Below are 26,155 nucleotides of genomic sequence, written 5' to 3' on the forward strand. Positions count from 1 at the left end.
TTAAGATCTTTAGATCCAAAATTGGTCTGAAGGTTCCCTCTTTTTTGGGAACCACAAACAGATTTGAATAAAATCCCTGTCCTTGTTCCATCTGTGGAACTGGATGGCTCACTCCCATTATTAGGAGGTCTTGCACACAGCGTAAGAATGCCTCTTTCTTTATCTGGTTTACAGATAATCTCGAAAGGTGAAATCTCCCTTGTGGGGGGGAAGCTTTAAAGTCCAGAAGATATCCCTGAGATATGATCTCCAACGCCCAGGGATCCTGAACATCTCTTGCCCACGCCTGGGCGAAGAGAGAAAGTCTGCCCCCTACTAGATCCGTTGCCAGATAGGGGGCCGTTCCTTCATGCGGTCTTAGAGGCAGCAGCAGGCTTTCTGGCCTGCTTGCCTTTGCTCCAGGCCTGGTTAGATTTCCAGGCCGGCTTGGATTGCGCAAAAGTTCCCTCTTGTTTTGTAGCAGAGGAAGTTGATGCTGCACCTGCCTTGAAGTTTCGAAAGGCACGAAAATTAGACTGTTTTGCCCTTGATTTGGCCCTGTCCTGAGGAAGGGTATGACCCTTACCTCCAGTAATGTCAGCAATAATTTCCTTCAAACCAGGCCCGAATAGGGTCTGCCCCCTGAAGGGAATGTTAAGTAATTTAGACTTTGAAGTCACGTCAGCTGACCAAGATTTAAGCCATAGCGCCCTACACGCCTGGATGGCGAATCCAGAATTCTTAGCCGTTAGTTTAGTCAAATGAACAATGGCATCAAAAACAAAAGAATTAGCTAGCTTAAGTGTTCTAAGCTTGTCAAGTATTTCAGTCAATGGAGTAGCTGTCTGAAAGGCCTCTTCCAGAGACTCAAACTAGAACGACGCAGCAGCAGTGACAGGAGCAATGCATGCAAAGGGCTGCAGGATAAAACCTTGTTGAATAAACATTTTCTTAAGGTAACCTTCTAATTTTTTATCCATTGGATCTGAAAAAGCACAACTGTCCTCGACAGGGATAGTGGTACGCTTTGCTAAAGTAGAAACTGCTCCCTCCACCTTAGGGACTGTCTGCCATAAGTCCCGTGTGGTGGCGTCTATTGGAAACATTTTTCTAAAAATAGGAGGGGGGGGGAAAACGGCACACCGGGTCTGTCCCACTCCTTAGTAAAAATTTCTGTAAACCTTTTAGGTATTGGAAAAACGTCAGTACACACCGGCACCACGTAATATTTATCCAGTCTACACAATTTCTCTGGCACTGCAATTGTGTCACAGTCATTCAGAGCAGCTAAAACCTCTCCAAGCAACACCCGGAGATTCTCAAGCTTAAATTTAAAAGTAGACATATCTGAATCAGGTTTCCCCGAGTCAGAGACGTCACCCACAGACTGAAGCTCTTCCTCAGCTTCTGCATATTGTGACGCAGTATCAGACATGGGCCTTAAAACATCTGCGTGCTCTGTATTACGTCTAACCCCAGAGCTATTGCGCTTTCCTCTGAAATCAGGCAGTCTGGCTAATACCGCTGACAGGGTATTATCCATGATTGCCGCCATGTCCTGCAAAGTAATCGCTATGGGCGCCTTTGATGTACTTGGCGCCATTTTAGCGTGAGTCCCTTGAGCGGTAGTCAAAGGGTCCGACACGTGGGGAAAGTTAGTCGGCATAACTTCCCCCTCCTCAGAATCCTCTGGTGATAATTCTTTTAAAGATAACAGCTGATCTTTATTGTTTAAAGTGAAATCAATACATTTAGTACACATTCTCCTATGGGGTTCCACCATGGCTTTTAAACATAATGAACAAGGAGTTTCCTCTATGTCAGACATGTTTATACAGACTAGCAATGAGACTAGCAAGCTTGGAAAACACTTTAAATCAAGTTAACAAGCAATATAAAAAAAAAACGTTACTGTGCCTTTAAGAGAAACAAATTTTGCCAAAATTTGAAATAACAGTGAAAAAAGGCAGTTAAACTAACAACATTTTTACAGTGTATGTAACAAGTTAGCAGAGCATTGCACCCACTTGCAAATGGATGATTAACCCCTTAATACAAAAAACAGATTAACAAAACGAAAAATATGTTTTTTAAACAGTCATAACAACTGCCACAGCTCCTACTTTTGAAGCCTTTTGAGCCCTTTAGAGATGTCCTATAGCATGCAGGGGACTGCTGAGGGAAGCTGAATGTCACAGTTTGTAATTTTAACTGCACCAACTGTAACTTTTATACTATAACAGTGGAAAGACTCAGGAAACTGTTTCTAGGCAAAAATAAAGCCAGCCATGTGGAAAAAACTAGGCCCCAATAAGTTTTATCACCAAAGCATATATAAAAACGATTAAACATGCCAGCAAACGTTTTATATTGCACATTAATCAGAGTATATACCTCTGATAGCAAGCCTGATACTAGTCGCTATTAAATCACTGTATTTAGGCTTTAACTTACATTAATCCGGTGTCAGCAGCATTTTCTAGCAAATTCCATCCCTAGAAAAACTTAACTGCACATACCTTATTGCAGGATACCCTGCACGCCATTCTCCCTCTGAAGTTACCTCACTCCTCAGACATATGTGAGAACGGCAGTGGATCTTAGTTACTTCTGCTAAGATCATAGAAAAACGCAGGCAGATTCTTCTTCTAAATGCTGCCTGAGATAAAATAGCACAATTCCGGTACCATTTAAAAACAATAAACTTTTGATTGAAGAAAAAACTAACTATATTTTACCACTTTCCTCTTACTACCTCCAGCTATGTTGAGAGCTTGCAAGAGAATGACTGGATATGGCAGTTAGGGGAGGAACTATATATCAGCTCTGCTGTGGGTGATCCTCTTGCAACTTCCTGTTGGGAAGGAGAATATCCCACAAGTAATGGATGATCCGTGGACTGGATACACCTAACAAGAGAAAATATTGGTACTCTTAACCTAATATTTTGCAGCACAGCCTTTAGAGACAGTAACTGCAATCAAGTGCTTTCTGCAGCTCTCAATAAACGTTCTACACTTTTCAACTGGGAATGTGGCCCACTATTCTTGAGCAAGCTGCTCCAGCTCTCTCAAGGTTGATGGGTGCCTTTTTCCCAACAGTGAGTTTCAGCTCTTCCCATATGTTCGGTAGGATTCAGATCTGGACTCATAGAAGGCCACTTAAGAACTGTCCAATGTTTTCTAATACACTCTTAAGGTGCTTTTTGAGGTATGTTTCAGGTCATTATCCTGCTGGAGGCCCATGACCTGCAACTGAGACACAGCTTTCAGGCACTGGGTAGTATGTTTCGCTCAAAAATGCCTCAAAAGCATTCTGATTTCATTATGCCCTGCATTGTTACTAGGCACCCAATGTCAGAGGCCGCAATGCAACCCCAAAACATCACTGAGCCTCCTCCATGTTTCACGGTAGGGGTGGTGTTCTTTTCTTTGAAAGCTTATTTCATTCTGTGTTGTGATTTGGCAAAAAGCTCTACTTTTGTTTCGTCTGTCTAAAGGACATTCATCCAGAAGGACTGTGGGTTGTCAACATGCATTTAGGCAAATTCCATTTGGGCTTTATTGTGTTTCTCTTTGAGAAGTGAAGTCTTCCAAGGTCTTCTACCATGGAACCCATTTTCATTCAGACAGTGACAGGTGTGACTTGAAAGTGTTGCACCTTGAGCTCCAATGTCAGCTTGGATCTGTTTTAAAGTTGTCTGTGGTTCCTTCTACACCAACTGAACATTCTTTGGGTCAAATTTCCTCTTGCAATAACGTCCAGGGTTGCTGGCTATAGTCCAATGTGCCTAACCTTCCTAATAATATTGGCAACAGTGCTCACAGGAATATCAAGCTCTTATAGCCTTGACGTTGACCATGCTTAGCTATTACCTTGTTTCTAACCTCCTCAAAACAACACTCTGGTTTTCCTTCTCTTTTCCATGTTCAATATGATATTTACAGTGACACATAACAGAAAAAGTGAGTACTTTTCTCCATTTAAACTAGCCGAATAAGTGATTATAAGATTGAAGACACATGTGATACTAATAAAAAGAGAATAGTCTGCTTGAAGTATCACTAAAAAACTATTTTTTATTGTAACTTCTAAAGGGTATCAATAGTATTGTCCGGGTCATTTTAGAATGTCTTTATCGAATAAGCAATAATTTGCTCTCACAATTGTGCACACTTGCAAAATGTATGGATGGCAAAATATATTTTAATTTCAACATTTATATTATTTAATAAAGTGGGTAAGATAAATCCCCAACAATGATAACTAACACACTTATAACAAGTGGGTTGTTTGGATGTTTAAAGGGATGTTAAACAGTAAAAACATGCTAGACATTATTCAAGTATAAAAAGCAAAGATTAGCCTTACAATAATATGTAGATTTATGTTTTACAATTATAGTAATTGTTTAAATATTGAACATATAAGTGTAAAGCTTAAGTTTCAGTAAAGTACTTTAGTTTCTATAAAGTAATGGGCACAGTCACGTCTGAACTAGTTTTCTATTTATCTGCTGCGTGGAATCCCTTTTAGATTATCCTATGTCCCACACATTCTTGTTGGACAGTCTCTTTTGTTGCATGTATTTTTATGTCCCAAATTGCAATGCAACAAAGGAAACAGATAAAAGCAACTTAAGTTCAAACATGGTGGTGCCCATAACTTTATAGAAAGTGAAATTTAAAAAACCAACCATGTTCAGAGTTAAAATTACAGGAAAACAGGCCTATATAACCAATGAAAGTATAATTAAACATTTTATATTACAATCACAAACTGTTTAATATCCCATTGAATTATTGACAGCCTTTTATCATAGAATTTAAACATATTGCAAGTTGATTAGTCAACAAGTATTGAAAACAACATTTCTTATTAATAATAATAAAAAAAATTGTATATACAGCTTAAAATGTACCCATGTTAAACTAATTAGAATAATTTCCTGGCATCAGATTGTGTAAACACAATTAGTTAAATGTCTTTCCAGCTAAGATGATTCAACGAGTGGGAATGAGATCAGATATATGGAGGGAAAGTTATAATGTTTACCAGATCTCACAAAACTTGTTTTCTCTATACATATTAATCTTGGGGCACCTCCATCCCCAGAGTATAAAGAAAACCATTCTTCCGAAGTGCTTTAGCATTAAGATTTTATATTGCTGGGATGAGGTAGAGTTAACACTTATGACAGGCACAACAATTTAATAATATATCAATGGCGTATCTGGGCAGCTGAAAGGAAAATGATTAATGTGGCTGTAATTGCTGTCAGCAAAATACAGAAATGTGTAATCATTTTTAATGGAATTTTATGATGTGCAATATGTTGAGCACAGTTGAATGTTCTAATATTTATAAATGTGCAACTATTCCATGTTTCAAACACTTTAGATGATTAACAAAAAATTAGTCTGGAAATGCTTGAATGATGACTTGCATTTTCACATAACATAAAACATTACCTTTACTACAAATGTTCACATTTTTAAAAAAAACTAATTTTTATTGATTTTTTTTTTTTTTTTACAAAATAATATGAAACAGATAAAAGTATAAAACTATAAAAAATACAATAAACATAGGATATGCAACCATGTAAAGTCAATAGCACAAATAGATAGGAAGATTATTCTTGTTAACAGTGTGTCAAAAAAAGAGGGGAAAATGATATCCAATAATCAACTCCCAACAGCGAATATCAAATACAATATAGGCAGAAGAAAAAATTACAAGAAAAGATAACACACAAAATATTGCATATGGAAGCAAACAAGCTAATGGATTTATAATGAGCAACTTTTATACCAGAAATTTGTCTGCATATGGCACCTGTTGGCTATACAAGAAATAGTATATGTATGTCAAATACGCCAAAGGCGCTTGGAGTTTTATCCTCCAGAAGTGAATCTATAATAACAGATAAAAAAAAGCACATAATAGATACAGTGGGATGAGATAAAATGGGAAAAAAAATCTTGGAAAATGAAACTACTTATTGATGAAATATGCCAATCTAATGTACCATTTAATTCAAATGATAAATGGAGCCGTACTCACACGAACAAGAGCTATGACTAAGCTTTTAGTTTAAAAGCCCATGTAAAATATCCTTGAACTGCAGGTGGACAAGCAGGACTCAAATTGTAAAATAAAAGTATTTATAGTACATTCAAAATGTAAGTATGTAAATGTAATAATAATAATGTTTTAAAATAGTGCACCAAAAAACATAATTTATGCTTACCTGATAAATTTATTTATCTTGTAGTGTATCCAGTCCACGGATTATCCATTACTTGTGGGATATTCTCCTTCCCAACAGGAAGTTGCAAGAGGATCACCCACAACAGAGCTGCTATATAGCTCCTCCCCTCACTGCCATATCCAGTCATTCGACCGAAACAAGCCGAGAAAGGAGAAACCATAGGGTGCAGTGGTGACTGTAGTTTAATTAAAATTTAGACCTGCCTTAAAAGGACAGGGTGGGCTGTGGACTGGATACACTACAAGAGAAATACATTTATCAGGTAAGCATAAATTATGTTTTCTCTTGTTAAGTGTATCCAGTCCACGCATCCATTACTTGTGGGATACCAATACCAAAGCTAAAGTACACGGATGATGGGAGGGACAAGGCAGGAACTTAAACGGAAGGAACCACTGCCTGTAGAACCTTTCTCCCAAAAACAGCCTCCGAAGAAGCAAAAGTATCAAATTTGTAAAATTTGGAAAAAGTATGAAGCGAAGACCAAGTCGCAGCCTTGCAAATCTGTTCAAGAGAAGCCTCATTTTTAAAGGCCCAGGTGGAAGCCACAGCTCTAGTGGAATGAGCTGTAATCCTTTCAGGGGGCTGCTGTCCAGCAGTCTCATAGGCTAAACGGATTATACTCCGAAGCCAAAAAGAAAGAGAGGTTGCCGAGGCCTTTTGACCTCTCCTCTGTCCAGAGTAAACAACAAACAGGTTAGATGTTTGACGAAAATCTTTAGTCGCTTGTAAGTAAAACTTCAAGGCACGGACTACGTCTAGATTATGCAAAAGACGTTCCATCTTTGAAGAAGGATTAGGACATCATGATGGAACAACAATCTCTTGATTGATATTCTTGTTAGAAACCACCTTGGGTAAAAACCCAGATTTTGTACGTAGAACTACTTTATCTAAATGAAAGATCAGATAAGGAGAATCACAATGTAAGGCAGATAACTCAGAGACTCTTCGAGCCGAGGAAATAGCCATCAGAAAAATAACTTTCCATGATAGAAGTTTGATATCAATAGAATGAAGGGGTTCAAACGGAACCCCTTGAAGAACTTTAAGAACCAAGTTTAAGCTCCATGGAGGAGCAACAGGTTTAAACACAGGATTAATTCTAACTAAAGCCTGACAAAATGCCTGAACGTCTGGAACTTCTGCCAGACGCTTGTGTAAAAGAATAGACAGAGCAGAAATCTGTCCCTTCAAAGAACTAGCTGATAATCCTTTGTCCAAACCCTCTTGGAGGAAGGACAATATCCTAGGAATCCTAACCCTACTCCATGAGTAATTCTTGGATTCACACCAATGAAGATATTTACGCCATATCTTGTGGTAGATTTTCCTGGTGACAGGCTTTCGCGCCTGTATTAAGGTATTAATGACTGACTCGGAGAAGCCACGCTTTGATAGGATCAAGCGTTCAATCTCCATGCAGTCAGTCTCAGAGAAATTAGATTCGGATGATTGAAAGGACCTTGTATGAGAAGGTCTTGTCTCAGAGGCAGAGTCCATGGTGGAAAGGATGACATGTCAACTAGGTCTGCATACCAGATCCTGCGTGGCCACGCAGGCGCTATCAGAATCACTGATGCCCTCTCCTGTCTGATTTTGGCAATCAGACGAGGGAGCAGAGGAAACGGTGGAAACACATAAGCCAGGTTGAAGAACCAAGGAGCTGCTAGAGCATCTATCAGCATCGCTTCTGGGTCCCTGGACCAGGATCCGTAACAAGGAAGCTTGGCGTTCTAGCGAGACGCCATGAGATCCAGTTCTGGTTTGCCCCAACGATGAACCAATTGAGCAAACACCTCCGGATGGAGTTCCCACTCCCCCGGATGAAAAGTCTGACGACTTAGAAAATCCGCCTCCCAGTTCTCTACACCTGGGATATGGATTGCTGATAGGTGGCAAGAGTGAGACTCTGCCCAGCGAATTATCTTGGAGACTTCTAACATCGCTAGGGAACTCCTGGTTCCCCCTTGATGGTTGATGTAAGCCACAGTCGTGATGTTGTCCGACTGAAATCTGATGAACCTCAGGGTTGCTAACTGAGGCCAAGCTAGAAGAGCATTGAATATTGCTCTTAACTCCAGAATATTTATTGGGAGGAGTTTCTCCTCCTGAGTCCACGATCCCTGAGCCTTCAGGGAGTTCCAGACTGCACCCCAACCTAGAAGGCTGGCATCTGTTGTTACAATAGTCCAATCTGGTCTGTGAAAGGTCATACACTTGGACAGGTGGACCCGAGATAACCACCAGAGAAGAGAATCTCTGGTTTCCTGATCCAGATTTAGTAGAGGGGACAAATCTGTGTAATCCCCATTCCACTGACTGAGCATGCATAATTGCAGCGGTCTGAGATGCAGGCGCGCAAATGGCACTATGTCCATTGCCGCTACCATTAAGCCGATTACCTCCATGCACTGAGACACCGTAGGGCGCGGAGTGGAGTGAAGAACACGGCAAGCATTGATGATAATTAACCCCTTAATACCAAAAACGGAATAATAAATGAAAAAAACGTTTTTAAAACTAGTCACAACTGCCACAGATCTACTGTGGTTGTTACCCTCCTCAAACACAACTTTTGAAGCCTTTTGAGCCCTTCAGAGATGTCCTGTATCATGCAGAGGGAAGCTGGATGTCTCTGTCAGTAATTTTAGCTGCGCAGAAAAGCGCTAAAATAGGCCCCTCCCACTCATATTACAACAGTGGAAAGCCTCAGGAAACTGTTTCTAGGCAAAAATCAAGCCAGCCATGTGGAAAAAAACTAGGCCCCAATAAGTTTTATCACCAAGCATATATAAAAACGATTAAACATGGCAGCAAACGTTTTATATTGCACTTTTATAAGAGTATGCATCTCTGGTAATAAGCCTGATACCAGTCGCTATTAAATCACTGTATTTAGGCTTAACTTACATTAATCCGGTATCAGCAGCATTTTTCTAGCAAATTCCATCCCTAGAAATATGTTAACTGCACATACCTTATTGCAGGATAACCTGCATGCCATTCCCCCTCTGAAGTTACCTCACTCCTCAGAATATGTGAGAACGGCAGTGGATCTTAGTTACTTCTGCTAAGATCATAGAAACCGCAGGCAGATTCTTCTTATAATGCTGCCTGAGATAAAACAGTACTCTCCGGTACCATTTAAAAATAACAAACTTTTGATTGAAGTTAAAAAACTAACTATAATACATCACTCTCCTCTTACTACCTCCATCTTTGTTGAGAGTTGCAAGAGAATGACTGGATATGGCAGTGAGGGGAGGAGCTATATAGCAGCTCTGCTGTGGGTGATCCTCTTGCAACTTCCTGTTGGGAAGGAGAATATTCCACAAGTAATGGATGATCCGTGGACTGGATACACTTAACAAGAGAAAACATAATTTATGCTTACCTGATAAATGTATTTCTCTTGTAGTGTATTCAGTCCACGGGTCATCCATTACTTATGGGATTATATCTCCTTCCCAACAGGAAGTTGCAAGAGGATCACCCAAGCAGAGCTGCTATATAGCTCCTCCCCTCACATGTCATATCCAGTCATTCGACCGAAACAAGACAAGAAAGTAGAAACCATAGGGTGCAGTGGTGACTGGAGTTTGAATTAAAATTTTGATCTGCCTTAAAAGACAGGGCGGACCGTGGACTGAATACACTACAAGAGAAATAAATTTATCAGGTAAGCATAAATTATGTTTTCTCTTGTTAAGTGTATTCAGTCCACGTGTCATCCATTACTTATGGGATACCAATACCAAAGCTAAAGTACACGGATGATGGGAGGGACAAGGCAGGAACTTTAAACGGAAGGAACCACTGCCTGTAGAACCTTTCTCCCAAAAACAGCCTTCGAAGAAGCAAAAGTGTCAAATTTGTAAAATTTTGAAAAAGTGTGAAGTGAAGACCAAGTTGCAGCCTTGCAAATCTGTTCAACAGAGGCCTCATTCTTAAAGGCCCAGGTGGAAGCCACAGCTCTAGTGGAATGAGCTGTAATTCTTTCAGGAGGCTGCTGTCCAGCAGTCTCATAGGCTAAACGTATTATGCTACGAAGCCAAAAGGAGAGAGAGGTAGCCAAAGCTTTTTTACCTCTCCTCTGTCCAGAGTAAACGACAAACAGGGAAGAAGTTTGATGAAAATCTTTAGTTGCCTGCAAATAGAACTTCAGGGCACGGACTACATCCAGATTATGCAAGAGTCGTACCTTCTTTGAAGAAGGGTTAGGACACAGTGATGGAACAACAATCTCTTGATTGATATTCCTGTTAGAAACTACCTTAGGTAAGAACCCAGGTTTAGTACGCAGAACTACCTTGTCTGAATGGAAAATCAGATAAGGAGAATCACAATGTAAGGCAGATAACTCAGAGACTCTTCAAGCCGAGGAAATAGCCATCAAAAACAGAACTTTCCAAGATAACAGCTTAATATCAATGGAATGAAGGGGTTCAAACGGAACACCTTGAAGAACTTTAAGAACTAAGTTTAAGCTCCACGGCGGAGCAACAGTCTTAAACACAGGCTTAATCCTAGCCAAAGCCTGACAAAAAGCCTGAAGTCTGGAACTTCTGCCAGACGTTTGTGTAGAAGAATAGGCAGAGCAGAAATCTGTCCCTTTAACAAACTAGAAGATAAGCCCTTTTCTAAACCCTCTTGTAGAAAAGACAATATCCTAGGAATCCTAACCTTACTCCATGAGTAACTCTTGGATTCGCACCAATATAAATATTTACGCCATATCTTATGGTAAATTTTTCTGGTAACAGGTTTCCGAGCCTGTATTAAGGTATCAATAACCGACTCCGAGAAGCCACGCTTTGATAGAATCAAGCGTTCAATCTCCATGCAGTCAGCCTCAGAGAAATTAGATTTGGATGATTGAAAGGACCCTGAATTAGAAGGTCCTGCCTCAGAGGCAGAGACCATGGTGGACAGGACGACATGTCCACTAGGTCTGCATACCAGGTCCTGCGTGGCCACGCAGGCGCTATCAGAATCACCGATGCTCTCTCCTGTTTGATCTTGGCAATCAGTCGAGGAAGCATCGGAAATGGTGGAAACACATAAGCCATGTTGAAGACCCAAGGGGCTGTCAGAGCATCTATCAGCACCGCTCCCGGGTCCCTGGACCTGGATCCGTAACAAGGAAGCTTGGCGTTCTGGCGAGACGCCATGAGATCCAGATCTGGTTTGCCCCAACGATGAATCAGTTGAGTGAAGACCTCCGGATGAAGTTCCCACTCCCCCGGATAAAAAGTCTGGCGACTTAGAAAATCCGCCTCCCAGTTCTCCACGCCTGGGATGTAGATCGCTGATAGATGGCAAGAGTGAGACTCTGCCCAGCAAATTATCTTTGAGACTTCCAACATTGCTAGGGAACTCCTGGTTCCCCCTTGATGGTTGATGTAAGCCACAGTCGTGATGTTGTCCGACTGAAATCTGATGAACCTCAGTGTTGCTAACTGAGGCCAAGCTAGAAGAGCATTGAGTATTGCCCTCAACTCCAGAATATTTATTGGGAGGAGTTTCTCCTCCTGAGTCCATAATCCCTGAGCCTTCAGGGAGTTCCAGACTGCGCCCCAACCTAGAAGGCTGGCATCTGTTGTTACAATCGTCCAATCTGGCCTGCGAAAGGTCATACCCTTGGACAGATGGACCCGAGAAAGCCACCAGAGAAGAGAATCTCTGGTCTCTTGGTCCAGACTTAGCAGAGGGGACAAATCTGAATAATCCCCATTCCACTGACTTAGCATGCATAATTGCAGCGGTCTGAGATGCAGGCGCGCAAATGGCACTATGTCCATTGCCGCTACCATTAAGCCGATTACTTCCATGCACTGAGCCACTGACGGGCGTGGAATGGAATGAAGGACACGGCAAGCATTTAGAAGCTTTGATAACCTGGACTCCGTCAGGTAAATTTTCATCTCTACAGAATCTATAAGAGTCCCTAGAAAGGAGACTCTTGTGAGTGGTGATAGAGAACTCTTTTCCACGTTCACTTTCCACCCATGCGACCTCAGAAATGCCAGAACTATCTCTGTATGAGACTTGGCCATTTGAAAGCTTGACGCCTGTATCAGGATGTCGTCTAGATACGGAGCCACCGCTATGCCTCGCGGTCTTAGAACTGCCAGAAGTGAGCCCAGAACTTTTGTAAAGATTCTCGGGGCCGTAGCCAACCCGAAGGGAAGAGCTACAAACTGGAAATGCCTGTCTAGAAAGGCAAATCTTAGGTACCGATAATGATCTTTGTGAATCGGTATATGAAGGTAGGCATCCTTTAAGTCTACCGTGGTCATGTATCGAATAGTTTCCATTTTGAATGATGGAACTCTTAGGAATTTGTTTAAGATTTTTAGGTCCAAGATTGGCCTGAAGGTTCCCTCTTTCTTGGGAACCACAAACAGATTTGAGTAAAACCCTTGCCCTTGTTCCGTTCGCGGAACTGGGTGGATCACACAGCGTAGAAATGCCTCTTTCTTTATTTGGTTTGCTGATAACCTTGAAAGATGAAATCTCCCTTGTGGAGAAGATGCTTTGAAGTCCAGAAGATATCCCTGAGATATGATCTCCAACGCCCAGGGATCCTGGACATCTCTTGCCCAAGCCTGGGCGAAGAGAGATAGTCTGCCCCCCACTAGATCCGTTTCCGGATAGGGGGCCCTCTCTTCATGCTGTCTTAGGGGCAGAAGTAGGCTTTCTGGCCTGCTTGCCCTTGTTCCAGGGCTGGTTAGTTTTCCAGCCCTGTCTGTAACAAGCAACAGGTCCTTCCTGTTTTGGAGCGGAGGAAGTTGATGCTGCTCCTGCCTTGAAGTTACGAAAGGCACGAAAATTAGACTGTTTGGCCTTTGATTTGGCCCTGTCCTGAGGAAGAGTATGACCCTTACCCCCAGTAATGTCAGCAATAATTTCTTTCAAGCCGGGCCCGAATAAGGTCTGCCCTTTGAAAGGAATATTAAGCAATTTTGATTTAGAAGTCACGTCAGCTGACCAGGATTTAAGCCATAGCGCTCTGCGCGCCTGGATGGCGAATCCGGAGTTCTTAGCCGTAAGTTTGGTTAAATGAACAACGGCATCAGAAACAAATGCATTAGCTAGCTTAAGTGCTTTAAGCTTGGCCATAATCTCATCCAATGGAGCTGTGCGAATGGCCTCTTCCAGAGACTCAAACCAGAATGCCGCAGCAGCAGTGACAGGCGCAATGCATGCAAGGGGCTGTAAGATAAAACCTTGTTGAACAAACATTTTCTTAAGGTAACCTTCTAATTTTTTATCCATTGGATCCGAAAAAGCACAATTATCCTCCACCGGGATAGTGGTACGTTTAGCTAAAGTAGAAACTGCTCCCTCCACCTTAGGGACCGTCTGCCATAAGTCTCGTGTAGTGGCGTCTATTGGGAACATTTTTCTAAATATTGGAGGTGGGGAAAAGGGCACACCGGGTCTATCCCACTCCTTGCTAATAATTTCTGCAAGCCTTTTAGGTATAGGAAAAACGTCAGTACACACCGGTACCGCAAAGTATCTATCCAACCTACATACTTTCTCTGGAATTGCAACCGTGTTACAATCATTCAGAGCCGCTAATACCTCCCCTAGCAATACGCGGAGGTTCTCAAGCTTAAATTTAAAATTAGAAATCTCTGAATCCGGTCTCCCTGGATCAGATCCATCACCCACAGAATGAAGCTCTCCGTCCTCATGTTCTGCAAATTGTGACGCAGTATCAGACATGGCTCTCACATCATCAGCGCGCTCTGTCCTTAACCCAGAGCTATCGCGCTTGCCTCTTAATTCAGGCAATTTAGATAATACCTCTGTCATAACAGCAGCCATGTCTTGCAAAGTGATTTGTATGGGCCTCTCTGATGCACTTGGCGCCACAATATCACGCGCCTTCTGAGCGGGAGGCGAAGGTACTGACACGTGAGGAGAGTTAGTCGGCATAACTTCCCCCTCGTTGTCTGGTGATAATTTCTTTACAGATATAGATTGACTTTTATTCAAAGTGACATCAATACATTTAGTACACATATTTCTGTGGGGCTCCACATTGGCCTTCAAACATAGTGAACAAACAGATTCATCTGTGTCAGACATGTTTAAACAGACTCGCAATGAGACTAGCAAGCTTGGAAAATCCTTTCAAATAAATTTACAAGCAATATAAAAGACGCTACTGCGCCTTTAAGAAGCACAAAAAAACGTCACAGCTGAAATAACAATGAACCAAATCAGTTATAGCAACCAAATTTTCACAGTAAATGTATTAAGTTAGCAAAGTATTGCACCCACTAGCAAATGGATGATTAACCCCTTAATACCCAAAAACGGATAATCAATTTAACAATTAACGTTTTTATCACAGTCAAACACACTGTCACAGGTCTGCTGTGACTGATTACCTCCCTCAAAATGACTTTTGAAGACCCCTGAGCTCTCTAGAGACGTCCTGGATCAGGAAGATTGAAACTGAATTTTTACTGCGCAAAAAAGCTCTAAAATAGGCTCCTCCCACTCCTATTACAACAGTGGGAAACCTCAGTTAACTGTTTCTATATAGAAATAAACAGCCATGTGGAAAATCATGCCCCAAAAGATTCATCACCAAAGTACCTCACAAAAAACGAATAACATGCCAGTAAACGTCTTAAACATACACTTTAAAAGTTAGGTAGTGTTATTAATAAGCCTGCTACCAGTCGCATCTACTGCAGTCAAGGCTTATACAATACTTCAGTATTAACAGTATTTTCTTAGTCAAATTCCATTCCTTAGAAAATTACTTATTGTACATACATTCATCAGCCTGATACCAGTCGCTGTTGCATTTAAGGCTGTACTTACATTACATCGGTATCAGCAGTATTTTCTTAGTCAATTCCATTCCTTAGAAAAATAATTTACTGCACATACCTTGTTTGCAGGATTCCCACCATGCTATTCCCTTTCTGAAATTTACCCCACTCCTCAGAATGTGCGAGAACAGCCAGTGGATCTTAGTTACTTCTGCTAAGATCATAGAAAACGCAGGCAGATTCTTCTTCTAAATACTGCCTGAGAACAAACAGCACACTCCGGTGCCATTTAAAATAACAAACTTTTGATTGAAGAAATAAACTAAGTATAAAAAAACACCACAGACCTCTCACAACGACCTATCTAGTTGAGTTGCAAGAGAATGACTGGATTTGACATGTGAGGGGAGGAGCTATATAGCAGCTCTGCTTGGGTGATCCTCTTGCAACTTCCTGTTGGGAAGGAGATATAATCCCATAAGTAATGGATGACCCGTGGACTGAATACACTTAACAAGAGAAATAGGATATATAGTCCAGAGGTATTGATGGAATATGCCGATCTAATGATACGAAGACAATGAAGGCCAGTAGTATTGTTAAATTTCAGCAGTTTCCCACAAAGATGTAATGAAGTTTTTACAGGGATATAGTAGAAGATACTAAATTTAACCATTTAGTAATTGTAGGAAAGCGATACTGTTTATTTCTAGGCACAATTGGGTTGAATTTTAAAGAGGGATTTCTGTACAATTAATGCATTTGTGTTGTTTCATTTAATAGTATAACCAAGGGTAGTGCCAATGACTTTCTTTTTCTCCATATGAGCAACAGCATTGTCCCAAAATGTTGTAATACATGGTATTGCCATCATATATAAAAAGGTTTCAGAAATTGTTAAAAGAAAAAAAATATATATATGTTTTTTTTAAACACAACTATTTTAACTGGTGGGTTATTGTCTCACTTAGGAAGGTAGGTAAAAACCCTACAAAAGTCCCTCATCCTCAAAAGCTAACCAATACACTTCCAGTTAGATCTGGCTCATAAATAGCCATGTGAAACCTATTTGGAGAGATTTGTTTTTAGTAAAACATATCTGAGAAACAGGACAGGCATACGATATTAGATGAAAACCTGCTTAGATATTAACCTTTTGGGAGTATGAAAAATGTATCAATAGTAAATATATATTGTTTTTCATACCATTGTGATGCCTTATTAAATTCTGATGTCTTAGTACCAGAGTTACCCATATTTGGGACCAGATGTAAAGGATAAAAATGCCTTGTCTATGTCTGCAAGAAAACGTCAAAATCTTCCAAATAAAAATTTTGTGAGAAAAATAAATAAATAGATTCTGAAACCAGATAACAATCAGAAAACCATTGAGTCTGCAGAAATTTGCCTCTAAATGTACAAGCTTATTGAATTGTAAGAAAACACTAAAATGAAAACTAGTAATTATACACAAAATAAATAAATAAATGCATACCCCCAAATGACCCGATTTTTGTGGGACAGTAACAATTTTAGGGGTCTGTCCCGGGTTGCTAGCCATCTGTCCCGCATTGCCCCATGCATTAAAAAAAAAAAAATTCTATTGGGCATATACTCAGAAGCAGCTGGCTTTTCTCTCCCAGGATTATATACCTGTTAGATTTCTTGTGGAAAAGTAATGGTGTGTGGGTTAAGCAGGAGTTGGAAGGCTGTATACCCTCTGACCTCAGGTAATGGTGACCTCTAACCCCTGGTAGTGATGACATTAACCCCTGGTGATAATACTAGCATGCCTTCAGTTTTATATGATGAGCAGTGCTAACACCAGGGTAACGAACAGTGGCAACCTCAGACTGCCAGCTAATGTGCTTGCCAACCCCAGGACTGCATACAATGAGTTACAGATATCCATATATGATGTAGTGTGTGTGTCTATCTGTATCTTTAAGTGTGTAAGTGTGTGTATCTGCATGTATAAGTGTAAGCTGTGAAGTGTGTGTGTGTATCTGTATGTATAAGTGTGTGTGTGTGTATCTGCATGTATAAGTGTATGCTATGTAGTGTGTGTGTCTGCATGTATAAATGTAAGCTATGAAGTGTGTGTATCTGCATGTATACGTGTATACTATGTAGTGTGTGTGTATCTGCATGTGTAAGTGTATAGACACGGACCACCTGGCTCAGGTTCCTCGAAAAGGAATCAAAAGAAGATCCAACTTTCAGAGGAACCCTAAGCTGCCTCCTACAAGGAGGAGCCCATCTCTAAGGACCATAGATTTTTGATCTAGCAATAGCCTCGAACCCAAGAGTCACAAAGGACTTCCTTAACGGTCTAAAATCCAGTACCCAGGTACTTGGATTGTACAGAAATCTTGTAGGCAAGCGTTAATACGTGCTACACACACTGGTAAGGGAGCAACCAACACCCGAAGGGGAATGAACCCTGCTCGCCATCCGAACTTAAGGCACTGCCCACGAAGCCCCCAACGGAGCATCAAGGATAAATGGTCAACTACCTGACCCCAGTAGGGTGGCTCTCCGTAACCCAAATTTCCCAAAAGTAATGAATGCAGCTGTGTAATCTTCCCTTTAAGAAGAAAATGTATTGTAAAAATATGACGAACACCTCAAAAATATACATTAGTCTGCATAGCATTTATTAATGTTTCTTTTTTAAATTATTTGGGGTAATTAATACAAGCATGCATTAGAACTTACCTTATTTTTCCTGTTGTCATTATACTTAATGAGGTCTAAAATAAATGACAAAACGTCTTTGGGACATAAGTTATTAACATCTCTCAGCAAAGCCATTGCCACTGGCATAGTCTGCAAGAAATAAGATACATAAATTACACCATCTTTACCTGACATGTTTAATATGTGAAAACCATTAGAATATAAATTTTATTTTTTTAGATCATTAAAAAAATGTTGTTAAAGGGACATAAAACAGTATGAACGGTTTCTGTTTTAAACCCCAATAACCCCTTTTATTCAGAAATAGTTTTGTTTGCAGCAAGCTCCGCCTGGGTATTTCCATGTATGTGCACGTGAAAGGTAGGGAGCATAGTCACATGATACCTGACTAAAGCAGTACACAGTATAATGAGGAAGATTTTGTAAAGCATTTGAGATAATCCCCATGGAAACAAGCCTCTTGGTAACAAACAATAGCAATACCTGCTGTGCTCACGTGCACACTTTTCATACTTGACACTACAAGGTATGGAGTAGGACTCTGATAAGGGGGTGGAGCAGGCTACAAATGGCATCACTAAATTGTAAGTAATTTTGCAGATTTTTGGTAATTTTATTAAAATACTTATTGGTTGTTTTTTTACCCCACACACTGTTTTACCTCAGTTGGCCCTTCTATAATATGCACATAACTCAAAATGTTTTATGGCACTTTAACAGAGCAACAGTACAGTCCTCTTCCTCCAGTTCTTTCCAATGTTTTCCCAATGCACAATTTAGTATTGGCTCTGGGTCTGCTGTAGGCATACTTGAGAGACATTACAGCTGTAATTCTCAGAAGCCCACATTTTGTGGGAAGTGGTACATTTGTCACTTTCAAAAGAAAAAAGGAAATTTATGCTTACCTGATAAATTGATTTCTTCTACGATACGACGAGTCCATGGATTTCATCCTTACTTGTGGGATATTATCCTCCTGCTAACAGGAAGTGGCAAAGAGCACCACAGCAGAGCTGTATATATAGCCCCTCCCTTCCCTCCACCCCCAGTCATTCGACCGAAGGTTTAGGAAGAGAAAGCAAAAGCTAAAAGGTGCAGAGGTGACTGAAGTTGTAAAAATAAAATATAATCTGTCTTAAAATGACAGGGAGGGCCGTGGACTCGTCTTATCGTAGAAGAAATCAATTTATCAGGTAAGCATAAATTTCCTTTTCTTCTACAAGATACGACGAGTCCACGGATTTCATCCTTACTTGTGGAATACAATACCAAAGCTACAGGACACGGATGAAAGGGAGGGACAAGACAGAGACCTAAACGGAAGGCACCACTGCTTGAAGAACTTTTCTCCCAAAAACAGCCTCAGAAGAAGCAAAAGTATCAAATTTGGAAAATTTGGAAAAAGTATGAAGGGACGACCAAGTCGCAGCCTTACAAATCTGTTCAACAGAAGCATCGTTTTTAAAGGCCCATGTGGAAGCCACAGTCCTAGTAGAATGAGCCGTAATTCTTTCAGGAGGCTGCTGTCCAGCAGTCTCATATGCCAGGCGGATGATACTCCTCAGCCAAAAAGAAAGAGGAGGTAGCAGTTGCTTTCTGACCCCTACGCTTTCCAGAATAAACAATGAATAATGAAGATGATTGGCGGAAAACATAATTTATGTAAGAACTTACCTGATAAATTCATTTCTTTCATATTAACAAGAGTCCATGAGCTAGTGACGTATGGGATATACATTCCTACCAGGAGGGGCAAAGTTTCCCAAACCTTAAAATGCCTATAAATACACCCCTCACCACACCCACAAATCAGTTTAACGAATAGCCAAGAAGTGGGGTGATAAGAAAAAAAGTGCGAAGCATATAAAATAAGGAATTGGAATAATTGTGCTTTATACAAAAAAATCATAACCACCACAAAAAAGGGTGGGCCTCATGGACTCTTGTTAATATGAAAGAAATGAATTTATCAGGTAAGTTCTTACATAAATTATGTTTTCTTTCATGTAATTAACAAGAGTCCATGAGCTAGTGACGTATGGGATAATGACTACCCAAGATGTGGATCTTTCCACACAAGAGTCACTAGAGAGGGAGGGATAAAATAAAGACAGCCAATTCCTGCTGAAAATAATCCACACCCAAAATAAAGTTTAACAAAAAACATAAGCAGAAGATTCAAACTGAAACCGCTGCCTGAAGAACTTTTCTACCAAAAACTGCTTCAGAAGAAGAAAATACATCAAAATGGTAGAATTTAGTAAAAGTATGCAAAGAGGACCAAGTTGCTGCTTTGCAGATCTGGTCAACCGAAGCTTCATTCCTAAACGCCCAGGAAGTAGATACTGACCTAGTAGAATGAGCTGTAATTCTTTGAGGCGGAATTTTACCCGACTCAACATAGGCAAGATGAATTAAAGATTTCAACCAAGATGCCAAAGAAATGGCAGAAGCTTTCTGGCCTTTCCTAGAACCGGAAAAGATAACAAATAGACTAGAAGTCTTACGGAAAGATTTCGTAGCTTCAACATAATATTTCAAAGCTCTAACAACATCCAAAGAATGCAATGATTTCTCCTTAGAATTCTTAGGATTAGGACATAATGAAGGAACCACAATTTCTCTACTAATGTTGTTGGAATTCACAACTTTAGGTAAAAATTCAAAAGAAGTTCGCAACACCGCCTTATCCTGATGAAAAATCAGAAAAGGAGACTCACACGAAAGAGCAGATAATTCAGAAACTCTTCTAGCAGAAGAGATGGCCAAAAGGAACAAAACTTTCCAAGAAAGTAATTTAATGTCCAATGAATGCATAGGTTCAAACGGAGGAGCTTGAAGAGCTCCCAGAACCAAATTCAAACTCCAAGGAGGAGAAATTGACTTAATGACAGGTTTTATACGAACCAAAGCTTGTACAAAACAATGAATATCAGGAAGAATAGCAATCTTTCTGTGAAAAAGAACAGAAAGAGCGGAGATTTGTCCTTTCAAAGAACTTGCGGACAAACCCTTATCTAAACCATCCTGAAGAAACTGTAAAATTCTCGGTATTCTAAAAGAATGCCAAGAAAAATGATGAGAAAGACACCAAGAAATATAAGTCTTCCAGACTCTATAATATATCTCTCGAGATACAGATTTACGAGCCTGTAACATAGTATTAATCACGGAGTCAGAGAAACCTCTATGACCAAGAATCAAGCGTTCAATCTCCATACCTTTAAATTTAAGGATTTCAGATCCGGATGGAAAAAAGGACCTTGTGACAGAAGGTCTGGTCTTAACGGAAGAGTCCATGGCTGGCAAGATGCCATCCGGACAAGATCCGCATACCAAAACCTGTGAGGCCATGCCGGAGCTATTAGCAGAACAAACGAGCATTCCCTCAGAATCTTGGAGATTACTCTTGGAAGAAGAACTAGAGGCGGAAAGATATAGGCAGGATGATACTTCCAAGGAAGTGATAATGCATCCACTGCCTCCGCCTGAGGATCCCGGGATCTGGACAGATACCTGGGAAGTTTCTTGTTTAGATGAGAGGCCATCAGATCTATCTCTGGAAGCCCCCACAATTGAACAATCTGAAGAAATACCTCTGGGTGAAGAGACCATTCGCCCGGATGCAACGTTTGGCGACTGAGATAATCCGCTTCCCAATTGTCTACACCTGGGATATGAACCGCAGAGATTAGACAGGAGCTGGATTCCGCCCAAACCAAAATTCGAGATACTTCTTTCATAGCCAGAGGACTGTGAGTCCCTCCTTGATGATTGATGTATGCCACAGTTGTGACATTGTCTGTCTGAAAACAAATGAACGATTCTCTCTTCAGAAGAGGCCAAAACTGAAGAGCTCTGAAAACTGCACGGAGTTCCAAGATATTGATCGGTAATCTCACCTCCTGAGATTCCCAAACTCCTTGTGCCGTCAGAGATCCCCACACAGCTCCCCAACCTGTGAGACTTGCATCTGTTGAAATTACAGTCCAGGTCGGAAGAACAAAAGAAGCCCCCTGAATTAAACGATGGTGATCTGTCCACCACGTTAGAGAGTGCCGAACAATCGGTTTTAAAGATATTAATTGATATATCTTCGTGTAATCCCTGCACCATTGGTTCAGCATACAGAGCTGAAGAGGTCGCATGTGAAAACGAGCAAAGGGGATCGCGTCCGATGCAGCAGTCATAAGACCTAGAATTTCCATGCATAAGGCTACCGAAGGGAATGATTGAGACTGAAGGTTTCGACAGGCTGTAATCAATTTTAGACGTCTCTTGTCTGTTAAAGACAAAGTCATGGACACTGAATCTATCTGGAAACCCAGAAAGGTTACCCTTGTTTGAGGAATCAAAGAACTTTTTGGTAAATTGATCCTCCAACCATGATCTTGAAGAAACAACACAAGTCGATTCGTATGAGACTCTGCTAAATGTAAAGACGGAGCAAGTACCAAGATATCGTCCAAATAAGGAAATACCACAATACCCTGTTCTCTGATTACAGACAGAAGGGCACCGAGAATCTTTGTGAAAATTCTTGGAGCTGTAGCAAGGCCAAACGGTAGAGCCACAAATTGGTAATGCTTGTCTAGAAAAGAGAATCTCAGGAACTGATAATGATCTGGATGAATTGGAATATGCAGATATGCATCCTGTAAATCTATTGTGGACATATAATTCCCTTGCTGAACAAAAGGCAATATAGTCCTTACAGTTACCATCTTGAACGTTGGTATCCTTACATAACGATTCAATAATTTTAGATCCAGAACTGGTCTGAAGGAATTCTCCTTCTTTGGTACAATGAAGAGATTTGAATAAAACCCCATCCCCTGTTCCGGAACTGGAACTGGCATAATTACTCCAGCCAACTCTAGATCTGAAACACAATTCAGAAATGCTTGAGCTTTCACTGGATTTACTGGGACATGGGAAAGAAAAAATCTCTTTGCAGGAGGTCTCATCTTGAAACCAATTCTGTACCCTTCTGAAACAATGTTCTGAATCCAAAGATTGTGAACAGAATTGATCCAAATTTCTTTGAAAAAACGTAACCTGCCCCCTACCAGCTGAACTGGAATGAGGGCCGTACCTTCATGTGAACTTAGAAGCAGGCTTTGCCTTTCTAGCAGGCTTGGATTTATTCCAGACTGGAGATGGTTTCCAAACTGAAACTGCTCCTGAGGACGAAGGATCAGGCTTTTGTTCTTTGTTGAAACGAAAGGAACGAAAACAATTGTTAGCCCTGTTTTTACCTTTAGACTTTTTATCCTGTGGTAAAAAAGTTCCTTTCCCACCAGTAACAGTTGAAATAATAGAATCCAACTGAGAACCAAATAATTTGTTTCCCTGGAAAGAAATGGAAAGTAGAGTTGATTTAGAAGCCATATCAGCATTCCAAGTCTTAAGCCATAAAGCTCTTCTGGCTAAGATAGCCAGAGACATAAATCTAACATCAACTCTAATAATATCAAAAATGGCATCACAGATGAAATTATTAGCATGCTGGAGAAGAATAATAATATCATGAGAATCACGATTTGTTACTTGTTGCGCTAGAGTTTCCAACCAAAAAGTTGAAGCTGCAGCAACATCAGCCAATGATATAGCAGGTCTAAGAAGATTACCTGAACATAGATGAGCTTTTCTTAGAAAAGATTCAATTTTTCTATCTAAAGGATCTTTAAACGAGGTACCATCTGACGTAGGAATGGTAGTACGTTTAGCAAGGGTAGAAATAGCCCCATCAACTTTAGGGATTTTGTCCCAAAATTCTAACCTGTCAGGCGGAACAGGATATAATTGCTTAAAACGTTTAGAAGGAGTAAATGAATTACCCAATTTATCCCATTCCTTAGCAATTACTGCAGAAATAGCATTAGGAACAGGAAAGACTTCTGGAATAACCGCAGGAGCTTTAAAAACCTTATCCAAACGTATAGAATTAGTATCAAGAGGACTAGAATCCTCTATTTCTAAAGCAATTAGTACTTCTTTAAGTAAAGAGCGAATAAATTCCATCTTAAATAAATATGAAGATTTATCAGCATCAATCTCTGAGACAGAATCCTCTGAACCAGAAGAGTCCAAAGAATCAGAATGATGGTGTTCATTTAAAAATTCATCTGTAGAGAGAGAAGATTTAAAAGACTTTTTACGTTTACTAGAAGGAGAAATAACAGACAAAGCCTTCTTTATGGATTCAGAAACAAAATCTCTTATGTTATCAGGAACATTCTGCACCTTAGATGTTGAGGGAACTGCAACAGGCAATGGTACATCACTAAAGGAAATATTATCTGCTTTAACAAGTTTGTCATGACAATTATTACAAACAACAGCTGGAGGAATAGCTACCAAAAGTTTACAGCAGATACACTTAGCTTTGGTAGATCCAGCAGGCAGTGGTTTTCCTGTAGTATCTTCTGGCTCAGATGCAACGTGAGACATCTTGCAATATGTAAGAGAAAAAACAACATATAAAGCAAAATAGATCAAATTCCTTATAAGACAGTTTCAGGAATGGGAAAAAAATGCCAAACATCAAGCTTCTAGCAACCAGAAGCAAATGAAAAATGAGACTGAAATAATGTGGAGACAAAAGCGACGCCCATATTTTTTGGGGCCAAATAAGACGCCCACATTATTTGGCGCCTAAATGCTTTTGGCGCCAAAAATGACGCCACATCCGGAACGCCGACATTTTTGGCGCAAAATAACGTCAAAAATGACGCAACTTCCGGCGACACGTATGACGCCGGAAACGGAAAAGAATTTTTGCGCCAAAAAAGTCCGCGCCAAGAATGACACAATAAAATGAAGCATTTTCAGCCCCCGCGAGCCTAACAGCCCACAGGGAAAAAAGTCAAATTTTTGAGGTAAGAAAAAATATGATAATTTAAAGCATAATCCCAAATATGAAACTGACTGTCTGGAAATAAGGAAAGTTGAACATTCTGAGTCAAGGCAAATAAATGTTTGAATACATATATTTAGAACTTTATAAATAAAGTGCCCAACCATAGCTTAGAGTGTCACAGAAAATAAGACTTACTTACCCCAGGACACTCATCTACATGTTTGTAGAAAGCCAAACCAGTACTGAAACGAGAATCAGTAGAGGAAATGGTAAATATAAGAGTATATCGTCGATCTGAAAAGGGAGGTAAGAGATGAATCTCTACGACCGATAACAGAGAACCTTATGAAATAGACCCCGTAGAAGGAGATCACTGCATTCAATAGGCAATACTCTCCTCACATCCCTCTGACATTCACTGCACGCTGAGAGGAAAACCGGGCTCCAACTTGCTGCGGAGCGCATATCAACGTAGAATCTAGCACAAACTTACTTCACCACCTCCCTTGGAGGCAAAGTTTGTAAAACTGATTTGTGGGTGTGGTGAGGGGTGTATTTATAGGCATTTTAAGGTTTGGGAAACTTTGCCCCTCCTGGTAGGAATGTATATCCCATACGTCACTAGCTCATGGACTCTTGTTAATTACATGAAAGAAATCCTTGGTTGTCTGTAAGTAAAACTTCAAGGCACGGACCCCATCCAGATTATGTAACAGACGCTCCTTTTTAGAAGAAGGATTAGGACACAAGGAAGGAACAACAATTTCCTGATTAATATTCTTATTTGAAACAACCATAGGAAGAAATCCAGGTTTGGTACGCAAAACCACCTTATCAGAATTAAATATAAGATAAGACGAATCACATTGTAACGCTGAAAGCTCCGAAACTCTTCGAGCAGAAGAAATAGCAACCAAAAACAAAACTTTCCAAGATAACAATTTAATATCTATGGAATGCATGGGTTCAAACGGAACCCCTTGAAGAACTCGAACTAAATTCAAACAACAGGGAGGAGTAATTGGTCTAAATACAGGCTTAATGCTGGATAGAGCCTGACAAAAAGACTGAACATCTGGCACATCTGCCAAACGTTTGTGAAGCAAAATTGACAAAGCAGAAATCTGTCCCTTTAAGGAACTTGCTGATAACCCTTTCTCCAATCCTTCTTGGAGAAAAGACAGAATCCTAGGAATCCTAACTTTACTCCATGAGTAACCCTGGTATTCACACCAATAAAGATATTTACGCCATATCTTATGATAGATTTTTCTAGTGACAAGCTTACGAGCCTGTACCAAAGTATTGATGACCGAATCGGAGAAACCCCGCTTAGATAAATTCAAGCGTTCAATCTCCAAGCAGTCAGCTGCAGAGAATTTAGATTTGGATTTTGGAAAGGACCTTGAATTAGAAGGTCCTGTCTCAAAGGAAGTTTCCACGGTGGCAGAGAGGACATGTCCACTAGATCCGCATACCAAGTCCTGCGTGGCCACGCAGGCGCTATCAGGATTACTGAAGCTCTCTCCCGTTTGATCC

The 26,155-nt window shown here is 40.4% G+C and overlaps 1 protein-coding gene across 2 annotated transcripts in view; it reads right to left on the bottom strand.

The window, feature by feature from the left end:
- Positions 1 to 26,155, bottom strand: part of TAF2 (TATA-box binding protein associated factor 2) — a 382,948-nt gene that overhangs the window by 190,163 nt on the left and 166,630 nt on the right. For both annotated transcript variants that reach the window (XM_053715318.1, XM_053715317.1), the window contains exon 18: positions 17,773 to 17,883. In XM_053715318.1, the coding sequence (XP_053571293.1) occupies positions 17,773 to 17,883 (111 nt within the window). The remainder of the gene's footprint in view (positions 1 to 17,772; positions 17,884 to 26,155) is intronic.

Source organism: Bombina bombina, chromosome 5 (assembly GCF_027579735.1).
Source record: "Bombina bombina isolate aBomBom1 chromosome 5, aBomBom1.pri, whole genome shotgun sequence".
Classification (NCBI taxonomy): Eukaryota; Metazoa; Chordata; class Amphibia; order Anura; family Bombinatoridae; genus Bombina; species Bombina bombina.